The 27,117-nt window shown below is 36.5% G+C and overlaps 1 protein-coding gene across 34 annotated transcripts in view; it reads right to left on the reverse strand.

Annotated features, from left to right (window-relative positions):
- The window catches only part of CLASP2 (cytoplasmic linker associated protein 2), a 146,712-nt gene that overhangs the window by 40,187 nt on the left and 79,408 nt on the right, over positions 1-27,117 (reverse strand). For 18 of the 34 annotated variants that reach the window (XM_086468349.1, XM_086468355.1, XM_086468342.1 and 15 more), the window contains 12 exons: positions 25,697-25,789; positions 24,919-25,064; positions 23,357-23,492; positions 19,908-19,978; positions 17,856-17,915; positions 16,547-16,624; positions 15,780-15,947; positions 13,043-13,098; positions 11,637-11,807; positions 8,377-8,400; positions 5,598-5,615; positions 3,631-3,732 (listed from right to left, as the gene is read on the reverse strand). In XM_086468349.1, the coding sequence (XP_086324475.1) occupies positions 3,631-3,732; positions 5,598-5,615; positions 8,377-8,400; positions 11,637-11,807; positions 13,043-13,098; positions 15,780-15,947; positions 16,547-16,624; positions 17,856-17,915; positions 19,908-19,978; positions 23,357-23,492; positions 24,919-25,064; positions 25,697-25,789 (1,123 nt within the window). Of the gene's footprint in view, positions 1-429; positions 457-3,469; positions 3,497-3,630; positions 3,733-5,597; positions 5,616-8,376; positions 8,401-11,636; positions 11,808-13,042; positions 13,099-15,779; positions 15,948-16,546; positions 16,625-17,855; positions 17,916-19,907; positions 19,979-23,356; positions 23,493-24,918; positions 25,065-25,696; positions 25,790-27,117 lie in introns of all 34 variants that reach the window. The other 16 variants (XM_086468341.1, XM_086468339.1, XM_086468367.1 and 13 more) reach the window with 4 other exon arrangements.

The raw sequence follows: 27,117 nt of genomic DNA on the forward strand, positions 1-27,117 counted from the left end.
AGAAGGTTCTTCAATAGGTCAGAAACCTGAAAAAGTTACTTTTCTCAGAAGAGAACCTCTCATTCTAACACATTATTTATCTTTCTATTGTCTGACCTGCAAAGCATACTACGACAGGATAACTAAACCAAATGAAGCTTAATGTCCTGAAAATATTATGCTAACAGCAGCACTGGCATATTGTGGTCAGTACTACCAGTAGTTGATCTAAGCAAACTGAATGATGAAAGAAGGAGCACTAAAACAGTATCCCAGAATGACAAAAACCTCCCACCTTTACTGCCGTCTAAGTAAGGATTACATCCAATTAGTTGAGTGCAGCATATGGAAAGAAGTGAGCCAGAATTTCTGCTGAATAGGGTCCTTGAATGAGATATGTCAAACAGGTGATCAAACAATGATGTATACACAAATTCCGTAGACTCTTACCACCAATGGGGTTAGCAGACTGTGATCCTGAACAAGTGTAAAGGCAGGATTAGGGTAGGGGTTTATAATCCATGAAGAGGGAGGGAGCAGAGCAGATTAAAAAATGGATGGCAAATGGAAATAAGAAAGCTTTAGTCATTTCACAGGAAAAAAAGCCACAAGGGGGTTATGCTAAAGCAGTGCTTTTAAGTAGCTTCCACAGTTGAAGAACTAAACTCAGATGCTATATGTACAAAGCAGATGAAGCAAAGCCGCACAAGGAAATTACAATTCTTCAGCTTTCTAATCAACAACTGGGTAATACTGAAGAATTAAATTTCAATTAAACATGAAACTGTAGCCTTCATATTACTTTAAAAGAATATTACATTGCCAAAAAGGTTCAAGAAGTTCAACAGCTGAACAAAAATTACACATAAGGCCAAAACATTTTTTTTTTTTTTTTTTTTTTTTTTTGAGACAGACATTAAAGGAACTGAGCTGCAGGTGCGGTGGATGACAAAAAAAAAAAAACTCACAATGGCACAACTGAAAAGACTTGCATAGAATTTCAGGTTTTCCTCTGTAAAATTGATCTGAAGTATAAAAGCAAGGATTTTCCATTCAGAAATTTAATTCTTTTTCTCTGAATGAAGATTGTAATGTAATTTTAGCACTCCTTGATGAATTACCTGACAACCAAACAGCGAGAGGAAAAAAATGGAACAATTTTTTTCCACAGAGAGAATAAAATAATGAGCTATAGATTCTATATGCATTTATTTTATGTTACAATTTAAAAATAGAAGAGTAAAGGGCTTCTAAAACCCTAAAAAAGTATCTTTTGTAAAAGCATTCAAATTTGCAAGTCTTTCATAAGATGATCTTTGAACAACAGTGCTAAATACTTGTAACCCTAAACTTACAAAAGTATGTTTTACAATGGTTTTTAAAAAAGAAAAACTTAAATCCAATATGAAGCTATTTTCTCACTATAAGCTGGGGAACTAAAGCAATCCCCTGTATGGAAACATCAAGCATCTCACTCTCCACAATGCTGTGAAAATTTTCAGTCATGTAAAGAAGCATCACCCAAATAGCTGGCATACAGTGCCTGACAATTCTCCTTCACCTGTCCGTTTGTATTTGCCCAGTTTATCTTCCTTAAAACATCTCAGAATTCTTGTTCTCCCCCACTGACAGGTTATAATGAGCTATCTGAAGCCATCAGTTCTGAACAGAAGTAGTAATTAAAGGCTGTAAAGATGCATTCATGCATTTAATTTTCACACACGATCTCACGTAGACAAATCTAGTTACTGCTCTATCAATTCAACTTATCTCTTTAGACATTAACACTGTGCAAAAGTGAATTATCTTGGAAAAATATTGTCATTACTAGTAAAAATATACTGAAAAAGCTTCAGTTTGTTTCCCTGAATATACAGTCAGTTTAATTACTATTATATGACAATGATCATCACAAAAGTCTTATACTGCTACCTAAATGTAACCCCTCCCCCCAAACAGTTTAACCAACACCTTAACTTTTTAATTCTACTCAAAGTACAAAGGTATTTTCAAAAAGCTTATTTCAGAGCTTTCCTAATACTAATGAAAAGAGCATTACAGATACTGCTTACAGCTTCTCATAAAGAGAGAAAGTGATTTGACAGGACTGTCACACACCCCCCCCCTTTAAATTATCAATCCAAATATTCTTTGCTTATGATATAGAGTAGCCATCTTAACACTGAAAAACATAGAACAAGTTTTGCACAACCTTTGTCACCGCCAATAACTAGACTTTATTTTCAAGGTCTCATCCCACAATCACTTGTGGGATTAGTGCAGTCAAAGCAAAAAAACAACCTACGAGAACTTCTCTTACTGGATTTTATTATTTTATATTTATCTGTTCAGAGTTTTTGAAAGCTGCATTTCACAAAACCTGCAAGCATTAGATCAGGTTTGATCCGACTGTATTTGTTGGAAAATTAAGTAATGTAGAATTGAAAAGGAAGTACTCTTAATGGGAAAAACACCCCAAAACTCTTTTACCTGCTTTTTTAACCCCTAAAGTCATTCTATGCTTAATGCAGTTATTGCTATGAAGATAAACCACAGAATTAAGGGGTTTTATTAAAAGAAAGTAGGTATGCTTACTGATAGCAAAATAATTGTACTGGAAAATTCAAAACCTGCATAATTTACTGGGTTTATAACAGTAGACCTGACTAACTATAGGACTAGTAGTTTGTTTTATTTATTTTCTTGTTAATTTGTCTTCCTTTCATTAATGACATTGCATGTCACTTCATTAGACAAAGATGAGAATCTGAAAACACTAGAGAGCTTAGTCAGAAGATGTCTGCTGTGACACACGTCAGATGTGTGAACAAATTGCTGTAGGTCAGCCAGTGCCAAAGAATGCGAGGTAATCATGTCTTTTTAATTAATGACAGAGCCATTAATATCAGGTAGACAGGAAATTTTGCATTTCCTTTGGTTTCTAAACACACATAGAAAATTACTGTGGATTAGCTGACATACAGTAAATTGCTTGTTTTAACACTTTGATTCAATATAAGCTAAGTAACTGATTAGAAAGTTAGGGTTTAGTGGTACTAAAGGTAACAGTAGTTAAGTAAAGGTAACAGCTGTATTACAAAAAAAAGGAGCATATACCCAAGTGCTAGAATCTAGCTGAAAACGAAAATAGGTATTTCTGGCTGAAAAATAAAGACTTTCTGAAAAATGAAAAATTAGGTTTTGCAGGTAACACTCAGGTCACCATTCAGCCTACTCATTCTTCTGTATTACTCATCCATTTGTAACTGACACAGAAGTTTTACTTTTGTGTTGGGGAGGTCAGAAAGGGGGGGAAAAGAATGTTGAGAAGTTATAATTGAAGACAGAATTTAAGGTTAACTCCATTTCCTGTTACATCATCTAATTTAACTGGCAAACTAAGACCTAACCTAGTATTTTGTCCAGAGAAAAACAACATGAATTCGAAAAGCATGCAAATACCACTGACCCAAAACACTGAAAAAAATACCTTCATTTTTGTCTGGCGATGATGAACCTAAGGCACAGAACAACAACTCAGTATGTAGCTTTTTTTTAAAATTAACTTTGACTGTAGCCATTGGTCAATGAACATATGCTTAAGCATTTGGCTTCTTTATCAGGTATAACTGACAAACAGAAAATACATACGCTGAGACTGTGACACCACTTTGGTTCTACTCCGTCCTCTGGAATCCATTTTAGAGTTTCCAATACCAACAGAAGGCGTTGAAAGCTTTGTTCGCACACGACCTACAAAAGAAAAATGGTATTAAATCAGTTTTTCCACAGTAATGTAGAAAGCAAAGCATCAGTAGCATTTACTAGTATTTTCTTAACTTTCTGCAGATAAAAAAAGAAGCATAATGTAACTCAATTGGTGAAAATTCACTTGGGATAATTAGTAGAAATTTGAACACCTTGAAGGATTTGCTAGTTGAGGAATTAAAATATTCTCTGATGCTACATGTTTCAGTAAACAACTGACCCTAGATAGCGAGTTCTTTCTTCCTACATAGATAGGCTGACTATATTAACAAAAGGGAAGTTTATTAAATGTAAGAGGCAACATACATGCTAATGTTGCTGTATCAGGTACAGTTTTCTCACGATTATTTGTGGCTGTAATTCTACTTTTGCCGTTGTAAAACTACAAAAATTATGTTGGTTTCTCTGAAGTCTCTTCCTAACTTCTCTTTTTAGAAATCTAAATACTAGTTTTCCTGTTACTGACCATTCTAAGGTTTTCCTGGCCGTAGTAATACAGACTTCCACAGGATTTCCCAAGCCTTTTACAGCATTTGCAAGGACTAACTACACTTAAGAAATTCTCAGTGAGAAATATTACCCTCCTCAACAGATAGAAGAACTCAGAAGAGACAAATTAAGCTGGGTACCTACAACTAAAACAATAGACTCACTTCTCTCTAGAATGCCTTGGGTTTGGGTTAAACCCTTCTGCATTGCTAGTCATGTTCCTCGTAACATCCAGAGCATACAATGAAATTACAAAAGAGAGGAAGACCCCAGATGGAGGAATTATAGGTAACTGAAACATTATTCATAAAAGAAAATAGCAGAGTTCTGTACTACATTTCCTAAGCCAACCTCTCAACAGAAAAATGAAACAAAACCAAAACCCATGCTAACCATAATTCTTATAAGTTGCAAAACCAAAACCCGAAAAGCTTGCACAGGGGGGAATCTAGCTCAACAAGTACTCCATTTTTAAAAACAGCACAATTGAAACATTTTCTAGACATGTAGAGTCATTATTTGACCCAGAAGAATTAGGTACACAGACTATTATTTAGTTCTAGCCTCTTTAGGCTTTCCACAGCAGAATTTGGAGACCAACCAAGTTTATATTATTCATCCAAGTAGAGGGAATAGCCATAGATGAGAGTCTATAAGAAGAGAATCAGGATAAAGGAGGTTATTCACTAAACTATTAGAAAACAATATGCTAGCAAGAACGGTTAGATTAACTAGTCCAAACTCTACTAGTTATCCCTGTGCAATGGCAGTGTTTCTGTGAGACTGCAAGGCATGTAACTGCATTCAGAATTTGGCCCAAAAAACTTAGGAATACAGAGTGCCACTATTAAACTATTGCTTGTAACCTGGTTCAATTTTATCAGAGTAAAAAAAAAGTTTGTATTTGGGAGGCAAACAAACTGTTAACTGACTTTCAATCTCTACACCCATTCACTAATGACAGGTTTAAATGTTAATAGTGTATTCAAAATGAATTCCCAAATTTCAAGAGGAGAGTAATAGTAGCACCCGCTTCCTAGAGCATGAACACATTTGATGAAATATTCTGTGACAAGATTTGCTTTAAAAAACAAATGCAAAATTATAAAGCTCCTATATTTTCACACTAAAAATGTTAAGCAATGACACTTCTACTGTAGATGAGCACTTGAGAATTAAGATAAAAGCAAAAAAATTTTAAAAATACTACATGACAACCAAGTATTAGATGCATAAGCTATCCGAAGTTATGAACCTCCACAAAGCCCCAGAAAAACCACATTCTACTTTTAAGGCTTAATTTGTATCAATGAAAATACGAAGCTGAAAATATTAGCTATTCTAACAAAATATTTTCTTACCATCTTCAGAAGCTGTTCCTAAACAGAAAAAAAATAATAAAATGATATTCCAAACAATACTGTGTGTCTCCATTTCCTTTTTGAGATTAATCTTATTAATCTTGACAAATTTTATCGAGTCAAGAGGTCTAAAGCTTCTGTGCTGCAACTCCATTATTAAACTCAAGCAAAATTATCAAGAAAGATCCATACTGTACTGTACTGTTAGTGATTTACAAGAACACAATATATAGCACTGCCTTCCAAACTTGTTACATCACACACAAAAAAAGAAAAAATAATCTATGAGATAAGTCAACAGAATGACATGTACAGATTAAAACAGACATTAAAAATATTTTTATGCAAGCTCTTCTGAAAATATAAAACACACTATTATAAATTATCTCAGAGAAAAACAAGGACAGTGTTTCCCACACTGGACAGTGATAACTTCATATGAACTGCCAGCAAGGAGGATTTCTCCAAATTTAATCCATGATTACTCTGAAGATCTACATGCACAAGATCAAGTTTTGCTCAGAGAAGACGAAGTAATGTGAGCTTGCTGAAACCAGATCACACTTGTTCAAGTATGCCCAGCTTGATTATGAAAAATGAGTTGGACAAATCTTTTTCACTGACATCAGTACCTAGGAATTGATGGGAAGCTATCTAATCAGCAGTCCTTCCTCTAAGTTCCTTTGAAACAAATCCGATTATGGAATAAAATATGTATTAATAGTAATAAAAACATTAAATGCCTCAAAAAAAAAAATCAAAGGGTATTTCCATTTTTTGTTTTCACTCTCTGCCATTTCTGCCCTGTAAAAGAACTACAATGATTAAAAAGTTTGTTAGTACCTTTGGCTAGCCTGAACTTCACTTTCTCAGCAAATCTGGCTATGGCTTTTTCATATACTATCTTCAAGGCACTATTTTTAAAAACTCTGTCTAAAAAATTATTCAATATAAGTTTCAATGCTTATTCACAGTAATATGTATGTAGGAGTGCCTTAAAGTTTGAGATCAAATTTGCCAGTCTGCATAAAAAAACCTCAAACATTAAACTGCCCCTTCAAATCCAACACTCTTCCAGAGTTTGATCTTGGAAGGCAGGTTCTACGCTACACTTAAGCCAGGCTAATGGCTAGCTGCTCCTAAAAGGGGTGGTTCTGCTTCTCCTTCCTCTCCATCCCTGTGCTACCACCTGGTTTGGATAGCTAAAGGCTCACTGTCAGCTCCAAAAGCTAAATAACAGAATACTATTCACTTTTATGAAATCAGTTTTCTGGAGTTTGTTCACCTACAGTGATTAATAATGGAGTATTACAAGGCACTAGTGAAAGAAGTGGTAAAAATCTGTGACCAAGACTAGTGGGAAAAGGAAAAACCATTAATTCCTCCTGGGAGGGGTTAGACCAGAGTAGCTGTATTGCATAAGTACAGCTGGAGAGCTAGGTTGTGTTCATTCTGTCTCACACATTATCCCTATGGATATCCTCTACAAAAAACACCCTGTTATTCTAATCCATTGTGTAGCACTTCTGCTATTTTTAAACAGATGTGTGGGACATCATTAGTTGTGACTACTGGTCTGAACAAAAGAAAAAGCCTGTACCCATGGCCCTAAGAACCTTTACTGATTGTGGCAATGTGCAAACGCTCAAGATTAAGCGTTTAGCACAGACAGTTATAAATAAATCCTATTATGCACAACATAACAAAATCTGATACAGAAATAAGCAAGACAGACACTACTACCCTGTACAAAGCCCCCTCATTTTATTAAAGTAGGCTTGCCATCAAAAATGACTCAAATACTTCCAAAAAGTATCTCATGAAATGATGCAGGATTCTGGGTTTTAGAGATATCGCCTGCTTTGCTTCCAGTAAACTACTCATTCTTTGAAACACCTACTATTAATAAACATATGTGACAAGAAGTACTAAGTAAGTAGCAAACATAACTGACTTGTTAAGTGTTCCCCAGCAATAAATGAGAACTAGAATTATCAGGCATCAAGCTGGGACTCTGTCACGTTATTATAGGGGAAGCATTACTTACACCCGAAAGCAACTGCTATGAGAAGCCTGATTCTCAACTGCTTTGCAGTTAGGATAAAAATATATGACGACTCCCTCCATGTGTTTAGTACAGTGAATTAAGAAAAAGTAAGTGCTAGAACTTAGTTGGAATACTTGGTAAGCTATTTTATCAGATAGGTGGTCTTAAACTATTCTTTAACAGAATTACATTGTATTACAGGATTTACAGGGTCTTAAAGTTACGTAGCTAGACTAGATTTTTATGGAGTACTTTTGAAAGAGAAGATTTTAGTTTGGGGTTTCGGTTGTTGTTTGTTTCTTTTTCTAAAAAGTCCTTAATAACATGGTCAAGCATCTTCTGCTCTCCCCTTTCTGCTCTGCTAGAAGTCAATAAATTTGACTTTATAGGTAAAACTATGAAACACAGTAGAACTAGAGCTAGTTAAAAAAAGCATATACCGATTACAGAACTGCTCTGTAATCAACAGACTTTTTTTTTTTTAAAAAAAAGGAGTAACATCCAATTTCTGAGAAAGTTTCTGTTGCTGATACAGAACAATCATCAAAACCATTAACAAATACAGCAATAGCACAGCACATATTAAGACATCAAGATTACATAGGGGTTAACGAAAACAGCATAGTATTTTGTTAATGAACAGACAAATACATTAAACATCAATAATTTTACATAAAAGACAATTTATTAAATATTTAATAGAATTAGAGGACAGACTAAACAATTTCTTACCATCCATCTTGTCAGAAGTATCCTCTTTGTTGAAAAAGCAGGCAAAGAAACATGGAAAACTTAGTGTGTTAGAATAAAGGTGTTCACAGCAGAGTCATAAAACATTAATTAAGGAAAATACATTAATATTAAATACAGCAGACGTTTATCTAATTCATGCATGTACAAGCTACCTTAAGTAAAGTTGGTTTCTCTCAGTTCAAGGCACAAAATTACAGAAGGGGGTACAAGTACCCTGCATAGGGATGCTGCATCTCTCCATATTACCCAGATTTGAGCAAACCCTTACAGTAAAATATTTATAAACTGTTTCATGCTTGGTGTCAACAGTTACTGAAGCATCAGTACATATTTATATCGTTACTGAACTACAGTATTTTTTTTTTCTTAGGAAATTTGCTACTGAGCATGAAGCCCCACCTGCAGTAAGGGAGAGAAGGAAAAAAGACATCACAAAACAGAGGACAAATGAGAGAAAGTTCCACTCAGATTTAAAAGCATTAAAGATCTACCATTTCATCTGGAAGGTAGTGCATACATATTCTGACAGTAACAATCAAAATTTAAATATTTAAAGTGACACATATATAATTACAGCTCGAGTCTGCTCAAAAAGGACATTCATACTTAAGGATGTCAAAGACAGTCAACATTTAGAATAACTGGAGAATGTCCTCATGCTTCTAGAACAGTTTAAAAAACCAACAAACAACAAAAACATAAATAAGCAAGCAAGAGTTCTTCTATTAATAATAAAATGGGAAGAGATGAGTGTAGACAAATATAGATTACTACGCTCATGAACTTGCCCGTAAGGCTCTAAATTTCACAGCTGTTTAAGCAAATGGTGGATGTTTCTCTGTAAGTAAGGGTGAAAATGAAAATAAATTCAAGCTTCAGAGGAGACTTACTTATTTTGGTACTGACTACAACACCTGAGATGATGTGGAAAGCATTATGGAAAGAGTAACATTTTCTAGACATTTTACTACCATGGGCAGCATTATCTTGACAATTCTGTCATTTAAGTTGCCATATTTGGATTTAGGATAAACAACCCCCTTAAAATGAACACAGAGAAGTTTGCAAATTAGCCCATTTGCTGAAACACAGCACTTGCTTGGATTCCCACTCCATTCATTTTAAGGTTACCTTTTGAAAACTAAGAGCAAACAATATTTTGAGGTGGATTCCATAGTTAATCCACACAAAAGCCACACTCACTACATAGGTAAGTAGGGACAGGTATGTGTCATTTAAATTACCTTACTACTACTGAAAAATTGTCATGAAAATGAGCCAAGATCAATCAGGCAGTACTGCTTTTCTGTGACTGTAAACAAACCTTGGTCTCCTTGACTATCACTGCCCTTATATTATCTATAATAGAATCTGACTTCACTGTATCACATTATTTTGCCATTTCAAATGGCCATTGTATTCTTCTCCACAAGTGACTGCATCTGCTAACGAGGCAAAAGCTTTCCAGCTACTCAAATCCTTCAAAAGAGTATGACCTGGTCTTACTGCCTATTTATTCCTCTCCCTGACCCCCACTCACCAAATCTATAAACTATGAAAGAGAATACGCTATTTCTCTGTTGCTTTCCTGTATAAAACCACCACTATTTACTTCCCTGAAAACCTCTGTGATCTTCTCAACCCTTGCTTACAAAATTCTAGACATGAATCACATATTGCTTAAAATGTTCTGAAAGCAAACCAATACTCTAATCAAGAGCTATCTTTCTGTGAAACTCTTAAGACCAACATAGTCCCTTCATTTCAGCAGCACGAAGACGACAGATTAACAGAGAGAGATTCCTCTCTGTTTTCCATTTCACTTTTTTTTTTCTCCTTTCTACCACCAGGCTCTGTGTCACCTTTACTTCTCACAACAGCTGAACTCCAGCTCCGTCCGAGACTCAGAAGATGTCCTGTTGCTTGCCACACCAGGTAATGCTCTGATCTTGGAGAATAATCATCCCATCTACTTCAGGCTTTTAGGCGTTAAGTTAGGAGGAACTGAGACCTCCTCAAGCAATAACCAGAAGTGTATCTCCTCCACTGAGCAAACGGAGCAGCCTAACTTTGGTGTCCACCTGCTAGCCCGCAGGTTCTCTGATTCCCCCCCTGTGGGCACTAGAGGGAGCCCACACCCAAAATTACTATTTCAAGTAGCAAGTATTCCTTTCAGCACTGCTCACACTCATGAACTCAAACCTGAAATTAGTGGTGCCCAAACCATTTCAAGCAGGCCCTGATGACAAAAGAATTAACTAATTTAAAATAGCTTTTAACTTAAATTTTAATTTAAAAAAGCACAACCCAAAACTTTGAAAACCACAGCGCAAGTACATCCTAACATCTCCCCAAACACAAGGTAAATCAGAAGAACTATACAGTCTCTGCCTCTCTTGTGATCATCTTCAGCAATACCGACATTAGGACACACCTCCTTGGTGATCTAGGTGGCACACAAGCCGAGAAAAAAACACTAACAGTTTTGTGAACACCAAAACTCACTTTCCCCATTGCTACTCCTATAGAATGGATAACCTAAAAGGAACAAAAATATGACTACATTCCTTTACCCCCCCCCACCGGTTGGTTTAATTTAGACCTAGTGGAGGTTCTAGCATCCACCACCTCCACTATCAAATACTTTTCTGCGCTCTCATCATCTGTAGCACTTCATTGATAGGAATACTTGCTGTTAGACGTAGGAAGACTGTCACCTAGATAAAAGCATACACAGAGTTCCGTCAACATGCTTAGGAAGAAATCTATGAATCAATGCTGTATATTATTGTGTAAACCATTTCTGCACTACATGAAGAAGCCACCACTTACTGTCAGGATGTCTCTTTAGCATTGCTGTAAAACAGTCAGCTAAAGGGCTGAGAAAAATGGAAAATCAGGAGTCCTAACACTCATACCCCTATTACTTCCAGAAACAAAAAGCCACGACCATCATCTGCTGTTAAGTGAACTGCTCCTCCCAATACTTAGTATTAATTCCAGATTACCACAATTGAGGAGCATAGTATGGATACAGTCTTTACATTGGCACTCTTCCGGCACAGGTAAAATAAAACATCTAGCAAAGCTGTTAACTTACTCCAGAACACCTGCTCTTTTGCAATATTCCTATACTACTCAAAACGATGACAATTTTTCAACTGTAGAAGTATTTTCCTTTAACCTTTTGATCAAAAACTTCAATAAATACTTCAGTGTTGTAAAGATAGTTCCCTTACCTAGCGAAGCATAAGATCCTGGAGGTAGGCCAGCTGCTGACAAGCGCCCAGCTCCAGCTGTCTGTCCAGCAGCATGGCGGGCCTTTGCACCTGCGGCAGCATTAACATCAATGTCACTGCGAGACCTTTGCAGAGTTCCTGGGCTTGGAACACTCTTGCTGCTGCCTGAAACTAACAACAGCCACCAAAAAAAAAAAAAAATTAAAAAAATCAGGAAATTAGTTGGTAATGAATAAAATTAATTATCTTTAAAAGGTCAACATTTTCTACTACTGCAGCATACCTGTAAAAAGTACAGAAAGCAATGTAAAATAATGTAAACCAAGTTAATATTAAACCAAGTATTTTTGAGGTTGAGAAGCAAACTAGACCTGGTGTTGCCATGAAATTCAGATAAAGAACAGTTTCTTTTGCAGCCGTATTTATCTTCATCAGCATGAAATTTTACCATTATTTAATACGAACTGTGTGCTCCCACCCTAGTACAAATCACGTAATTCTGAGCATTTATGTGATTTATTACATTACTGAATGCTTCACAAACACAAGGAAATTGAAAGCATCCCTTGTGACACTGAGGAAATATTCCCACACTTCAGCTAGGATAAAGCCACAGGCAAGCTGAATTCATACCTTGAATTGCTTTAGAGTCTAATCTTCTGTAAAGTATTTTTATATCCGCCGCCTGTTATTTACTGAATATTAACTATTCCCTTCAGTTAATTTTAACCACTAATTTATGTCTTCAAAACTTGACTCCCCCTTAACAGATTCAGTATACAGAAAACAAGCACTCTCAATTACTGGCTGTTTGTAAAAAGGATTTCAATTATTTACTCTGCAAGAGTTAAAATCACATTATGTAAAATGCAAACGAAGATATTAAATTCTGAAAACTCATGACAAAATTAAACTCTTTGAACTACAAATCTGTGGGTTTGGATTTTTTTGGTGGGTGTTTGTGGGGGTTTTTTTGTTTGTTTGTTTGGTTTTGTTTGGTTTTTTTTTTTAATAAAGAGCAGCAGCTACATAGGAATAGATGAAAGGTACGAGCCCTTCATTTCCAATTGCCATAAGCCTCAATCATGAGTAGACCACAGAATTGTGTTTTGCTTCTTTGAGAGTGACTGTTTCATGACAGAAGTCCAAGACAGATGATCAATTAATAGCACCAATACATAGCAAACTACGTCTTATACCCGCAACAACTGAAAACACATAAAATCTGAAGCAAATACAAGGCAATCTTAGCTCCAAGCACAGTTTGTAGTGACACGTACAATTATTCAACTTGGAAACAGGGTAAATGCTTAAGACAGTAAGATTTTAAGCTGCATTTAAAACTTTTAATTCAAAGAACATAAAGAACAATTATCGTGCACTGCACTATATAGCAACGACCCTACCTCTGCCTGCAAGGCTTGCTGGGCTGGCTGCTGACCATTTAGAAGACAGAGGCCGACTGAAAAAAAAAAAGTCAATAAACCCATTAAGTAAGTCTCATGTATCAGATTCAAAAGGCAACAGTTAACAGAGAGGAAAAAAAATCTTCTGTTCTCCCCCCCACCCTCAGCTTTCCCAGCATATTTTAAACAAACTCATTAAATAGAGAACGATAAGGAAAACACAATCATCTTCCATATTTTATAAAATTACATCTTCATCACAAAGCATTAGTCCCTTAGTTACCAACAGCACACTTCACTAACACAAAGTTCAGGCATTCCAGACTTAGTCACAGAAACAGTTAAGGTTGTCAGTTCAAGGTTTTAACCACAGGGCTGATCTTCTAAATCAGCCATTGAACAAAAATAACAGGAGCTAAACAAAAAGCTTGATTTATGAAAAAAAAATTATGTGAGCTGGTGTCTGCAGAGTAACAAGGAAAACAGGTGTACAATTCATACTCCAAGTCCTCTATCTCCCAAGAATCGAGCTACAAATTAAAAAGGAAACTGCTGAACTTCCAAGCAGCTAGACTGAATTTCCCGTTTCAATCTTAGAGGCTCCCACAATTTACGAAAGGACAGAAATCTCCTGTCTTGTCTTTTATGTTTTCTCTCTGTTTCCCTTTACTCTTACTCCACATACAAGTAGTTGCTGAAGCAAAATCTTTCTGTCTACTGAAGTTTAAGTGTGAGCCTTTCCTGCTGACTGGTTCAGAAGGATAAAATGTAGCCAGAGGGACCAGGGAAAAGCAAAAGACTAGTAGAAGAAAGCATGATATTTATTCATTGACTTACATCTAGCCATCTAAATATTTATATGACTGGGAAGGCTTGTATTTGTTGAAATAGTTGACTATTTCATCAATAGTCCAATTACAGCCTGAGTCTAGAGTCTCAGCTTCAGTAAAAATAATCCCCCTCTAATTTTAAACCAAAAAGCAGAGAAAAGAGATACGTAATATTGTGTATTTATCAGAGTTATTAGCTGAGGTGCTCAGTGATAATACAGAGGTCAGCACCTAACTCCTCACAGAAGATCATGTATTTGCAGCTTATTATGAATAACATCTGAATTTCTGACATTACTAACTAGTGTTTTGGGGGCATTTTGCTGTAAGTCAAGGAGGCAAAGGCAGAGCTCCTTTGCGCATCCTGACCTTAGAAGCTGCTCCAAACAGAAGGCTCAGACAACTGTCACAATTTCAGCACTTGCACAATCTATTGCAATTGACATTTCATTTAAACAATTTCATACGGGTAGGCACAAGTCACCACATTTCTCTCATACTGCCATCCTCTTTCAAACCAGTTTTGATCAACGATCTCTAAGTGCTCTAAGTTCAGAGGGTCAAAAATCATGGAGGATCAGACTTCTAGGAAAACCATACCCTCATTACTAAGGTAGTCTATACAGGGAGAACTCAGCATCTGTATTAGAAGCCAGAAATAAATTTTAGGTAACGCAGGGAAAACAACATGCGTTTAAATGCAAAATTAGTGAAAAATCAATTAATTTGATTTCCAGTATCATGATCCCTTCTCTTCATCACTTCACTCCTCCCTTTCTGTACTTAGTATTTACATACCCTGCAATAAAGGAAGTAACATTTAACTTGAGGATTTAAGAGTATTTTAAGACACTAATTTCTCTGTAATCTAGTTGTTAGCATTTTATTGCTAGTAACTCATTAACAGCACTTTGATTTTCAGAGAGTGAATACAGATTAATTTAAACAAGAGTAATGAATCTTTGAATAACCATTTGATTGTGGAAACCAAAGCGTTAGCAACAGCCTACGTTACAGACCAATTGTTTTTAAAATGTTTTTTAATTACAAGTATCATAGGAAAGGTAAAATTTGACTTAGAGAGAAAGCCTCTAGTATTTAAGGCAGAAGCCGAAAAACAAAGAGAAAAATATTTACTTCCAATACGCTGGAAGCGGTCTTTGCTTTCAAGTCAGAAGTGAGCAGACAAGTTCTCTGGCTTTGGAAATGAAGCATCTGAATTGAAATCTTAACAGGTTTAAACACTTTGAGAAAGCTTTCTAGAGTTTAAAGGAAAAAATTCCCACATACTACTACTACTATTTTACATTTCTACTAAAAAGCCAGTAGATTTCTTTTGCTATTGCTACCTAAGCAAACTTCAATCTATCCAGGTCAAGACTGTCTATACATTTTCATACCCCACTGACTGCAGCACAGAACCACCCTCTAGTAATTAGTATAGCTTCAAAATACTGCTAATACATACTCAATACTGTGAAGACAAGAAAAAAAACCCAGCAAACAATCTCCAATTTGAACGAATCTCACTGTCAATGTATGTGTCTCATACTTCCCAGCGAAAAGGGATAAAAAGGGAGTAACACCATTCTTTCTTTCCTAGACTTACTGACTGCACCAGAATCCTGGACATCAATATGTGAACCTTGAAGGTATTTTGGTGTAACAGAGCTCTTAAGGAATAAATATATAAGAACAGCCTGCTAAAATCCAGTTAATGACTGCCCTTAATTTTCACCTTGCTGGGGTAATACTGTGTCATACAGCAAAAGAGAGTAAAAAAATTTTTTATTTAAAAAAATTAAAAGTGACAAAATACAATTGCAGTTTTTCTGTACACCACAGAATTCTGTCTCGTTTGCTTTTGAGAATCAGTTTTCATTTGTTTATAAGGCTCAGAAACTTACTTGAGGCTCTCCTGTGAGCTGGATGATGACCTGTCTGACTGAGGGAGAGATGCTATACTGCCAGAATTCTTCAAGTATGTCTGGAGGCTTCTTTGATAGGGTGGCTCAAGAGAGTTGTACAGAGTCTCAGCTTCACTAGGAAAGTGATTTCTAAGACCCAGATAAGCTCTGCAAAATAAGAGAAAAAAACCCCATGCAATTGCTCTGTATTTTCTTCTAACTGTGGAGTCAGGAAGTAAAGATTACAGAATGAACTAGTGATGGGAGGGAAAGGAACTCAGACTGATAATATGTAATGCATACAATACTGCTCATCAAGTCATGAAAGAAACCAGCTACATTGACTGAATTAATCTTTTCAAAATAACTTAAGTCTGTCTATCTTCCAAAATTCTTATATTTGCTTACAGATTCTGTAGGGAAGCACCAGAAATTCTCTTCTGGCCTACTCACTAGTCAAACTGTTGCAGTAGTTTAATGACTTAATGGGGTGGGGGCAGCAGAGAGAATGATTATGCAGCAACATCAACTTTTATGACTCCTGTTTCAGCAGAATCCTCAAATGCTGCACAATAGCATTAATAGCCTCAATTTTCATAATGTCTTTCGCAAAACAAACTAGATATTAATTCAGGGACTCAGAACAGAATTTCAACCAAACTTGTGTCCTCTTCTTCAGCCATAGTTAGCCACTACCTCTGATTAGAGCCTTCTACCACTCACGTAAAACATGCAATTTTTCAGAGCAAAATGTAGTCAAAACTCACTTTCTTGCCTCCACTCTTGCTTCTGCATCAGCATCATGAATGCCCTTCTTGATGGTTTCAACCAAGACAGCTGCATGCCTGGAAGAAAGACATTCTTCATGCTATTTTGCTACTCCAAATTCTATTTTAAGTAGTGACACTTTAGACTTCAAGTAACATTTATCTATGCAAAAACCAGCTGAGATAACTCTTTCTAAAACAGGACTTAAACCAAAGCTTAAGCACACTGATGACATAATTGCACCTACTGTAAATGTTTAGGTAAGCTTCATCGTTCAATCTAAAAGAATTATAATCTACTTTTCAGACATATCCACCCATTGCACTTAAGTAATTATTTAAAAACACTCTTTTTAAGAAATCTACTTTCCTGAAATGAAAAATCTACTTCCCCTACTATATTACTAGTAAGAAAAAGGAAAAAAGCTAAGATTAGTAAGTTTGCTTCCCTGGAGATTCACATCTGAAAGCTTTTAGCATATGAGTTCTAAACCTCAATGCACACTCAAAGAACAGCAAAGCACCCATCAGAACAACCAGAAATTGTGATGAACAGGCTTTAATGCAGGACATGTTTGGGGTTTTGTTGGGATTTTTTTTTGTTTTATTTTTGTGGGTGGTGGTGTTTTGTTGTGGGGTTTTTTGGAGGTTTTTTGGTGGTGGTTTTGGTTTTTTTTAGTTACACACATATACGCTCTGACATAAATCAAGTGATCTCCCCACTGCTCCCTTTCTCAGGAGCACCTTGAGGGGTTGAAAAATTACTACGAAGCTGGATGAGTTCCTCAGAGTCTTCTCTGGAGGTCCTGTAGTCCCTTTGGTCTTACCTTGTGCTCACAGTATACACTCTGCAGAGCTGATACATGTACTATTTTCCTGTCTACCCAGAGAAGCTACAGTGTGCTCTTAATCATTACCAGAAAAAGTCCTCCAGCCTAATCCCACTTGCCCTCTTTTACGGCAAACACACAAATTTCCTCCTTTCAGGAGAAAAAACACACGTGCATCTTTGCTGCACAGGATATAAGTGAACCTCTAAGAAAGCACAGTACACATTGTTCACATGCAGTACAGCAGAAGAGACAGAGCCTAAGGAGAGGAGGCAACACGAAGTCAAGGCTGGAGCACACAGCTCTCCTCCTTGGCACCTGAACAAGCCACATAACCTGCTATGCTAGAAAGTTTCTTTATGCTAGAAAGGTTGGCCAAGACTGAACAACATAATCCAATTAAAGGTTTCAATGAAAAGATTTCTGTCTTAAAATTCATTAGCAGTTTATTCTTGGGGAAAAAGTATACTGGTCCATACCTTTCCAATGAATGTGTTTGCCACTCCTGTAACAACAGGTCTAAAAATTCAAAGGAGCGCCTAAAAAGACAGAACAAAAAAGTTATAATTAATACCCACTTCTCTAATGTGCTTCTGGAATAAACAGTAACTTTATTCTTTCCCCCCGAGGGAAACAAATACATAAAAGTCATTCATCTGTCAAGTAAGGACATTGGTTGCCCTATTGCAAAGTTAAAATATGCTATATAGAAAGCAAACGTGCAAGGCTAACCAATCCTAAACTTCAGAAAATAACTGTGGTTCATTTAACCATCTGCTGCTCAAGTCACACTACTGCACATATGCTGCGTTAGTTTTATTAGATCCAAAATAAGAGACAAAAATCAGTAAAGTTTAAAAATTGTATAAAGTATTAAATTTTAATATAAAAAAATCAATACTTTAAAAATTCAGCTATTAAGTCACAACATAGTATTTCCATGGCAGTGTACTTCTGTCCCAAACACTATTCCCATCCTTTCACCTGCCATTATTGAGTACATAGCACAAAGGAAAATATGAGACCATTAGTACAGGGCTTTGCCTATAGAGAGCACTCCTAAAAATTTGCTAGCACTGTACAAACTGAGTTACGTAACTAAATTCATTATTAATTCAGAATTCTTGACAATTTAGCGTACAGCCATTGGCAGAAGGCATACTTTAAAATATGTCTGAAGCTAGATCCTGGTGAACAAATCAAATCAACACAGATTAGGAAGGTGTAGATAAGTCTTCAAAGAGGTAGTGGATTCTCTTGCCTGGAACTATTACTTTTTCTGGTTATGTTGCATCTTTGACCTGCTCTGGAGGGGCAGATTTCATTTTTATTCTACCCAAATCCTCTGGACACCTACAAGGCACAGCAAGAAACCCTGAAAGACTTTTCACTATTATAACTGATCTAGTTTTTCTTTGTCTTCACAAAGGCACGAAGTCAGTATGAAAACAACGCAATTTTGGCCACCTTCACTGATCCTCACTGAATTGTGAACCGCAGTACCAAAGCCACCCCCAGTCTAACTTTCTGCAGCAAAGCCGTGCTAAGTGGAGGCACTGAAGCCCTGTGAATTGTTTTGCAGTCAAACCAGAAGTTAGGACAGATCAGTACAATCTGGATTGAGATAATGCTTGCTTTGGATACAAAGACAGCTTAGACTCAGAGCAAATAGTTTAGATGCTCAAGCTATTTCTTGCATACACATAGCTATAACGCTTTCAGGGCTAATGCGGGTCCAGAAACAGCATTAACCGCTTTCATGAGATTATGTGCAGAAAATGACACTCTGTCAGAAACCAATGAGTTTTGTCAAAAGCCAATCTCAAGTATCTAGTATTCTTGGAAAAAGCAACATGCTGAAGACGCACCACAGCTGTTAAACATGACACCACACTGATCCACCACGTCCTAGCTAAGGTAGCAGCCACTGTCTCAATCCCAGTCCCCATCATGGTAGGTTTATTATTTTGGGCACAGTATCAGACAGCCTAGCTCCACGCATTCAAACCACATGGCACAAAAGTTATGAAGTTCTGGCATCAAGACAGCAAAGTGCTGGCACACACTGCATGCAGCACGCTATAGTGCTTCAGCAAGAGCTAACCTCACTAGGCACGTCAGGTCTGGCCCAACAGTAACTAATAGGCTCCGGCTGGTTCTTCGCAGACACATGTATCTTGTTTCATGCTCTCCCAATGCCTCTCAATACCTGTGTCAACTACAGCCTCTTTTTTTCCTTCTGGTTTTAAATCCGGAGGTACTTTTTCCAACAAGTGTTAGGAACATTTTAAATTAGAATCAATTCTGCAGGAGGATACGATGTACGTCCTCCAATACAGCAGAAAGTACCACTCCTCAACACCATCCAATATAACTTTGCTGAAATTTGGTTTTGTAGTTTACTGGATAACATGGTTTTGTGTATTCAGAGTTAAAGGCCATAAATCTTCAAATCTGTTTATTTTCAACATTTGATCACCATATTTTAAAAAGCAACAACTATAATAATTTGCTACTTATAATGTACTCACCTTCTAACTGCAACTGACTTTGAGGTACAGTTGCTTGTTATTAAAGGTATGAGTCGTGGCACATGAGTATGCTAAGAAAAAGGACAAAGTAGTTAATGACAAAAGCATTTCTGTATTTGAACTTACTAATTAAGTCAAACAGAATTAGCAACATAATAAAAACTGCAATCATTTAAAATGCTCACTGAAACTAAATGTAGAATACTATTAAATACGAGACTGCTGCTAGCTCATCAACTGATTAAACCTATTTTTTTTCCAAAAGGTCAAGCAAAAAGCACTTCCAATGCCATCAACAGCCACATCATGACTTGCAGCATTTAGGTGTCAGAAGTCATATGAATGTAACTGTCTCCTCAAAGGAGCTGTAAGCTGATGTTATTTTAGTTTTGCCACAGAAAAAAAAAAGGCAATAGATGTAGCAGTCTTAAAAATCAAAGTTATGGAGCAAAGAGTAAATCAATCAATCTGAAACTATGGGCATTGTTTTAGGGATCAATATGACTAGTACTACAAAGACCAAATTCCTTTCAATGCAAAATATGTCAATAAAATAATAAAAGCATTGACAGTTAATACAAGCAAGCTTATGTACATAATCTATATGGAAACACCTAACATCCTCATGGGAAAAGAAAACTCTTGAACTACCATTTCAAGTGGATAAGATAAACTACATTAAATCCAAATGCAACACTTTAATTCAGAATTAAAGCTGCCTTACTTCAGCTTATCTTAACTAACTGTAGACACGAAGTATTAACACTTTAATTCCAAGTAAGAATAACAGCTCAACAAATCCATTTTCAGTAAACTTCTTTATTCCTTTCTTGATTAAATACGTAAGATAACTTCTAAAACAGTCCCCAATACAGTGTGAAACTGTAGGCTACAAAAAACTGCTTAAAAAGCATAGTGCTTAAAAACTATAGTACTGAACAACTCTTAGCATCTCATGCATCATACGTTCTCCTGTGGTTATTGTTGCAGGACATAAACACCCAGATCTCCAAAAGAGCAGAGAGATAAATTATCAGTGCTCAGAGTAATGCCAACTTGAGAATTAGGAGGGAATTAATCCTAAAAATCTCAAAGAGCCTAACAGTTGCATTTGTTCGTACTAATAGGCTCTTAAACAGCGTTTTAGGGGTTGGTTTGCTTTGCATAGTTTTCAAATTGAAAAGTGGCATGTGACTGCCAGAAAGGGAACAAGAAGCAGTATCGGGGAAAGAATAAAATGTTTTTACAGATGGAGAAACCTATATGTCCAAGTCTTTGGAGCTACTGACATTGTAATTTCTATAAAGTGTTTTGCAAAGGAATCAAAGCCTCAGGCTTGCTTTCACTTGGCTTCAACACTGCACATTTCATCTGTTACCCCTTTGAAGCTGTAATGATACGTGCTTCCTCCCAACCCACCTTGCAGCCCAGTTGCCCAGCGTGAAGCCCACCTCTCTGGACAAGATTTTCTGCCACCGCACTATTGCATCATGACTCCCCACCCCCACACCATCCCCTTTGGTTTTTCTAAATTCATTTCCCGGTTTACTAAGAGTCAAGAAAGAGAAATCAGACTACAGTATAAGAACTATCTGGAGAAGAAATAGAAAATCCAACAAAGGTGCAAAGATGAGATGGAGCTCTTCAACATCACTGATATAATACAGCCTCCCTCATTAGGTCGACTCACTCTCACAGCAGTTAGATACTAAAGCACCAGGATCTGAACTAGCTGTCAGTGGACTCTGGTAGGAGTTTTTGAGTAAAACACTGACTCCAAATGCTGTAATGACTTTAACTATTCAACTGATCACAGGCTTCCTGACCAACTCTCATTTAGTCCAAAAGAGCGCGGGGCTGCACTTAGTTTGACTCTGATATTTCTTTTTCTCCCAAAACCTGAATTTTCTGTCAGAACACCTTGCATAAGGCATTTATTAGTTGAGTATTTGAACGCTATGGATAGGATTTTCCTGCTTCTACGCCTCCAATCTAGTATGTTAAATTACAGCTAAGAATAACATAAGTTTAAACAAAATCAGGGCATCTATAGCCAATGTGTAGGCTTGTCTCCAACTGAACCAATAAAGCCAATTTAATACAACTGATGAATTTTTATTTCATGCTGCTTTTCTGGTGATTGATTTGGCTCCTGTAAACAACAAGTCAGGGTTGGTTTCTTCATGCCTGAGCTCACTTAATACTACTGCAAATGGTATTCTTCTCCTACAACTTTAATCATCCTGTGTAAGGTATATTCCTTCCTCCACTCTCAACTCTGTGCCACTAGCCATCTCACAGTGCTTTGTAAGAGCCTGGAGAAGAACACCAATGGATCTTAGCCCAAGTGCTAATGCAGAAGTCTCAAGAGTACATTCTCAGAGGAATCTGTACTTACTCTGTTTACCTGTGCCAAGTACTGAGGATGGCAGTGAAAGGTGTGAGTGACCAAACCACTTAGGTTTCCAACAACTTACAAAATTAAAACCACAGCAGTAAGTGCCTAGCATTAAGAACACTGCAGCTTTTAACGCAGAAACTACAGGTAATCGCTCACTTTTATTTGTAACACAAATATCAGTCCAAGTCCCAAAAATCTAGCTAAATATCTTGCCTCAGACACTGGTCAGTAGCAGATGCTCAAGCAACAGACAAAAAACCCAGATAGTATACAGCATTCCCCTCTTCTCTAGGCTACAGCTTTAAGAACTCATCTTAGAAAATTCTTAAACCTGAGGATTAAAATCTCTACTGGGCTTTTCTTCCATGAACTTGTGCTTTCTGAACTGATCCACACATGTCCGGCATCTTCAACACTTTATCAGTAACTCCATGGTTCCAATTGTTTTACTAAGTTGGTTGGGGTTTTTTTACAATAGTTTTGTTGGTTTGGGTTTTTTTGTTTGTGTTTTGGTTTTTTGGGGTTTTGTTTGTTTGGTTGTTTTTTTGTTTGGGTTTTTTTTAATTCTTACTAGCTTCTTAACTACTAGCTTCACTTTGTCTTTTCCAAAAATGCAGTTAAAAGCAGTTATCCTTTGAAATATGCTTGCCTTTTTACAATTAACACATTACAAAAAAAATAATGAAAACAGACATGCTTTTCAAGCGTTTGTTTTTTTTTTTTTTTTTGTCCCGCCTGGACGCCTTCCTGTGTGACCTACTCTAGGTGGTCCTGCTCTGGCAGGGGGGTTGGACTGCATGATCCTTCGAGGTCACTTCCAACCCCTAACATACTGTGATTCTGCTGTGATTCATACCTGTTCCTCCATCATTACTATGCTATTGCTGCCAGCTGCTTTCAATGATAAATAATATTTATCCATCTATGAGAAAACTTACTTCTCCATTAAAGAATGATTTATAATCCTGTATTTCAGAATTGCTATTACCTCTGCTAAGAGCCACTACTTGAATGTTCCTAGCAAGCAAAGTGGAAGATGAACACCTACCCGAATAATGAATCTAATGGCTGCACACCCAGAAGTTGCCATCACTTTGGCGCTGTTTGGAACCAGATTAAAAAGAGTAGGCACAATAGCTTCAGCGCCATGATCAAACTTGTTTCCCAGAACAGTTGAAAGATGGCTATTTAGGAAAAAGAAATACAACTTGTTAACAAAAATTAATTTCTTAGTCTTAAAATCACAAAGTTCACTGTACATTTTAAAGATTTCTCTTTCCAAACAACAGAATTTAATTTCATGATTTTCAAGTCCTTGCCTCATTAGAAATGCAGGAGTCGTGAACATTTTTGTTACTTAGACAACATTAAGAGGTCGAAGGCTAGAAACTTCACGTTGTGACAAAAAACAAATACCACAATTTGAAAGGCTAAAATTTTCATATCCACATAAAGTATCATAGCATTTCTGCTTTTTAACATACTTTGAGAGCATATAAATCTAAAATGGAAATTGAGATTTTTTTCCCCTTTTGAATGCAAACAAAGCTACTGAATTTATCATAATTAGCCACCCATAAATTTGATTGCCTCGTTTATTAAAGGTTACAGATTCAATTTTAACAAATATACAAACGCATACAACATACAGTAATTTAACTGTCCAGTGGTGACATAAATGCTTCTTCCAAGCACAGAGACTATATAAAAAGAATTTGCAGTCAGCAGCAAATGACACATCAAATATACCTAAGTTTTAGGGATCAAGAAAAATTCCAGGGTTTTAGGCCTGGATGAGGACATTTACACAGTACTTTTACACTACTCCCGACTTCATGTCAGGAAAGGGTAGCATTATTTTCTCAAAGCTTCAATTCCCCTGGCAATGATAGCTGTATGCTCCAACAGGTCCCCAAGGTCTGTTCAGTCAGACCAGAACAGCAAGGGTGAACTCTGGGGCTTATTTGTTCCAGATGGCCACTGAAAATCAGTGGTTACATTAATGCCTTTCCAGAAGAAAAAAAAGCCATGGAAAACATGGAAGTGGGAAAGACTGCTCCAGTGTAAAAATAAGGCTTTACCCCCACCCTTGAATTAAACGAGAGTCCCCAAGATGACAAGGATGAAGATCTCATATGAAGATCTCATTTCTGTTTAGCCACAGTTTCTGTAATTATCACGGACATGAAAGATCTTACCTCACCAAAACGTAAAACCTTCAAATCACTATAGGGCATCTCACTTTGTTATTATAAGTAGTCACAGTAAAGTCCCGCGCAATCACCCAAGCATAAGTGCTCCTAAGACCAGGCCTCAGTATTACAGTAGTACTTACGGCAGTTTGGATTAACTTGCACTAAATACTCAGTGTAATGACAGTAACTTGCTCTTCACATACAAAGTTACAGGATTATCAACTACATAGACCACCAAAAAGAACAAATTCCTTTAAATGGTTCTTTTTCTCTACAGCTTCATGTGCTGACTTGACTCTACCAATCACATAGAGCAGTACAAGATAATCTTTCCTGCAACACCGCTGAAGCATCTTTAACTCAAATTCATTCTAGAATTTCACAATGTACACAAATGCACATAAACTGTACTTACGCTACTGTAATGCATGCTTCTCTAACCACCTGGGATCTGAGATCCTTGGCCGACAGCTTGAAAGCACCATCCAACAATCGTAAATGCTGGAAAAATCCATCATACTGTGCAGCTCCAGCAACAAGCAATGACCGAACTTTCTTCAGCTAAAGAATTTAAGACATTTAGTTTAGGACACTACCAACATGTATTTCAAAATAAGAAAGTAACTTCACTGCAAAAATGTATGTAGGCATGTCTTTGAAGCAAAGCATCATTTTGAAATAGATGGCATCGATTATAAAAACTGCAAAAAAATTACTTAATGTCTAGAGATTAAAAGTCTCAGATTCCAGTCTACAAATATACAAATACATAATTCTGTTCACATACCTGTTTCCAAACACTAAAATGCCATAAACCTGACAACAATTATAAATACTACTAACACACAATCATTTTAATCCTGCAAGCGAAACTTATCATAGCCACACATAACAGATACTAATGCTAGCAGTTTACCTGCAGAATATGTAATTTTGCATAAATACTAACTGAAATATACATGATGGCTTTTAGAAAAGCTTCCACTTGCATCAAAAATGCATTTCGGCCTTTTAAAAATATTGCTCAAACTTATTTTGTTTTGAACAGAAATTCAAGTTCTAAAAATTAAAATGAAAATTTCTTTGATTATCTGGAATGCAACTACTTTAAGAAAAAAGCATTTAAAAATATCTACCTGCCTGTGCTTTATGAAATACACCCACTCAAACCTGAAACCAGATAAACAGTTTACCGCATTAGTTCGTTGATCCCAATCATGTTTGTCATCTGAGAGAATTTCCCTGATTTTGTTCAACGTTTCTTCAAGTTCTCGACTAGAATAGATCTGAGATATCAAAAAAAAGAATCAGAAAATTTACATTGTTCAATATCCCATGCAACCTAAGGAAAATAGTTTGAGAAGACCGAAAATATAACTGTAATTCTGATTCCAAAGTTCCAGAGAACTGTGTAAGAGGTATAAATGGGCATTTTAAGGCAAATCTTTGAGGATATCACTGCATAGTGAATATTTATTAATACAAAAGCTGAAGAACCAACGTTTTCCTCAAGATTTCACCTTTGTGATGAGCTAATCCTATACAGAATTTCATTAACTCTATTTCAAAACAATATCATTCAATACAAGCAGAGGTTTTAGATAATCCACTGCAATATTACTGTAATTCAGTTTAATTTTCATACTCACTATCATAATGAAACTCAACCAACATATTTTAACGTGATGCAGCTCTTTAGGGGTAGGGACCCTCTTCCACATTACAAGAGTGCATGGCTCTGTGAGGACCTAACTGGGCTGCTAGTCAACACCTAAAGTTTGTCTGATAAAATCCATTAAAATCTTCAATAGCTTCTATATGTGTTACCACTCCAAGCCTATTATGAAGTCAGTAAATAAATGTAAGGAGCAGCCTTCAGTTGGAGCTCTCTTTTCGCTATACAGTAACTCCAACAAAATTGAAGCCTGACCAATCTAATAATGCATCCGTCACCATTTGGTAATACATGAATCAATGCATGTATTGGTAACTTGTAGACGTACAACAGTGAATTTTAAAAAAGAAAATAAAGCATCTAGTTTTGAAAATATATTATTAACGGCAGGAATAAACTGACTTCCCTTCTATTCTCCTGGACATAAACCACAGAATGCTCTTATTCTGCTTCCACTGCACAGGCAAAATTTAAATGTGGGTTGGTTTTATTCCCTCCCGATTCAGAAAAAGTTGAAGATTATATGAAGCAAATTACTGACCAGAAACCTGATCTGGCCAGAGGTTTTTCAAAAACAAATTTTCAGCTGAAGACTTCAAATTTTTTGGATCAAAAGTTGTTTACATAAACACATCAGGTAAAACTCCTGTTGCCTACACACTGGCATCTAGTGCCATCTGAGATGCATCCAACACATCCACACGGGACTGGCAGACATGATTCAGGACTTCAGGGAAGCTCATACCCTTCTAGAGTGAAAGCTGAAGGCCACTTACGTACATAGCACCTAAACAGCAGTGCTCCCTCATTTATTTAAGTCCAAGATACAATTTTTCTATGTGCAAGAACACAGAGCACACAGAGGGAACAAGGACCAGTGGTAGGACACCTTGCTTCGCATGAATTGCTGAAAAGCTTTAACACTCTTCTGCATGCATA

Source organism: Leptosomus discolor, chromosome 7, assembly GCF_034619465.1.
Source record: "Leptosomus discolor isolate bLepDis1 chromosome 7, bLepDis1.hap2, whole genome shotgun sequence".
Lineage (NCBI taxonomy): Eukaryota > Metazoa > Chordata > Aves > Leptosomiformes > Leptosomidae > Leptosomus > Leptosomus discolor.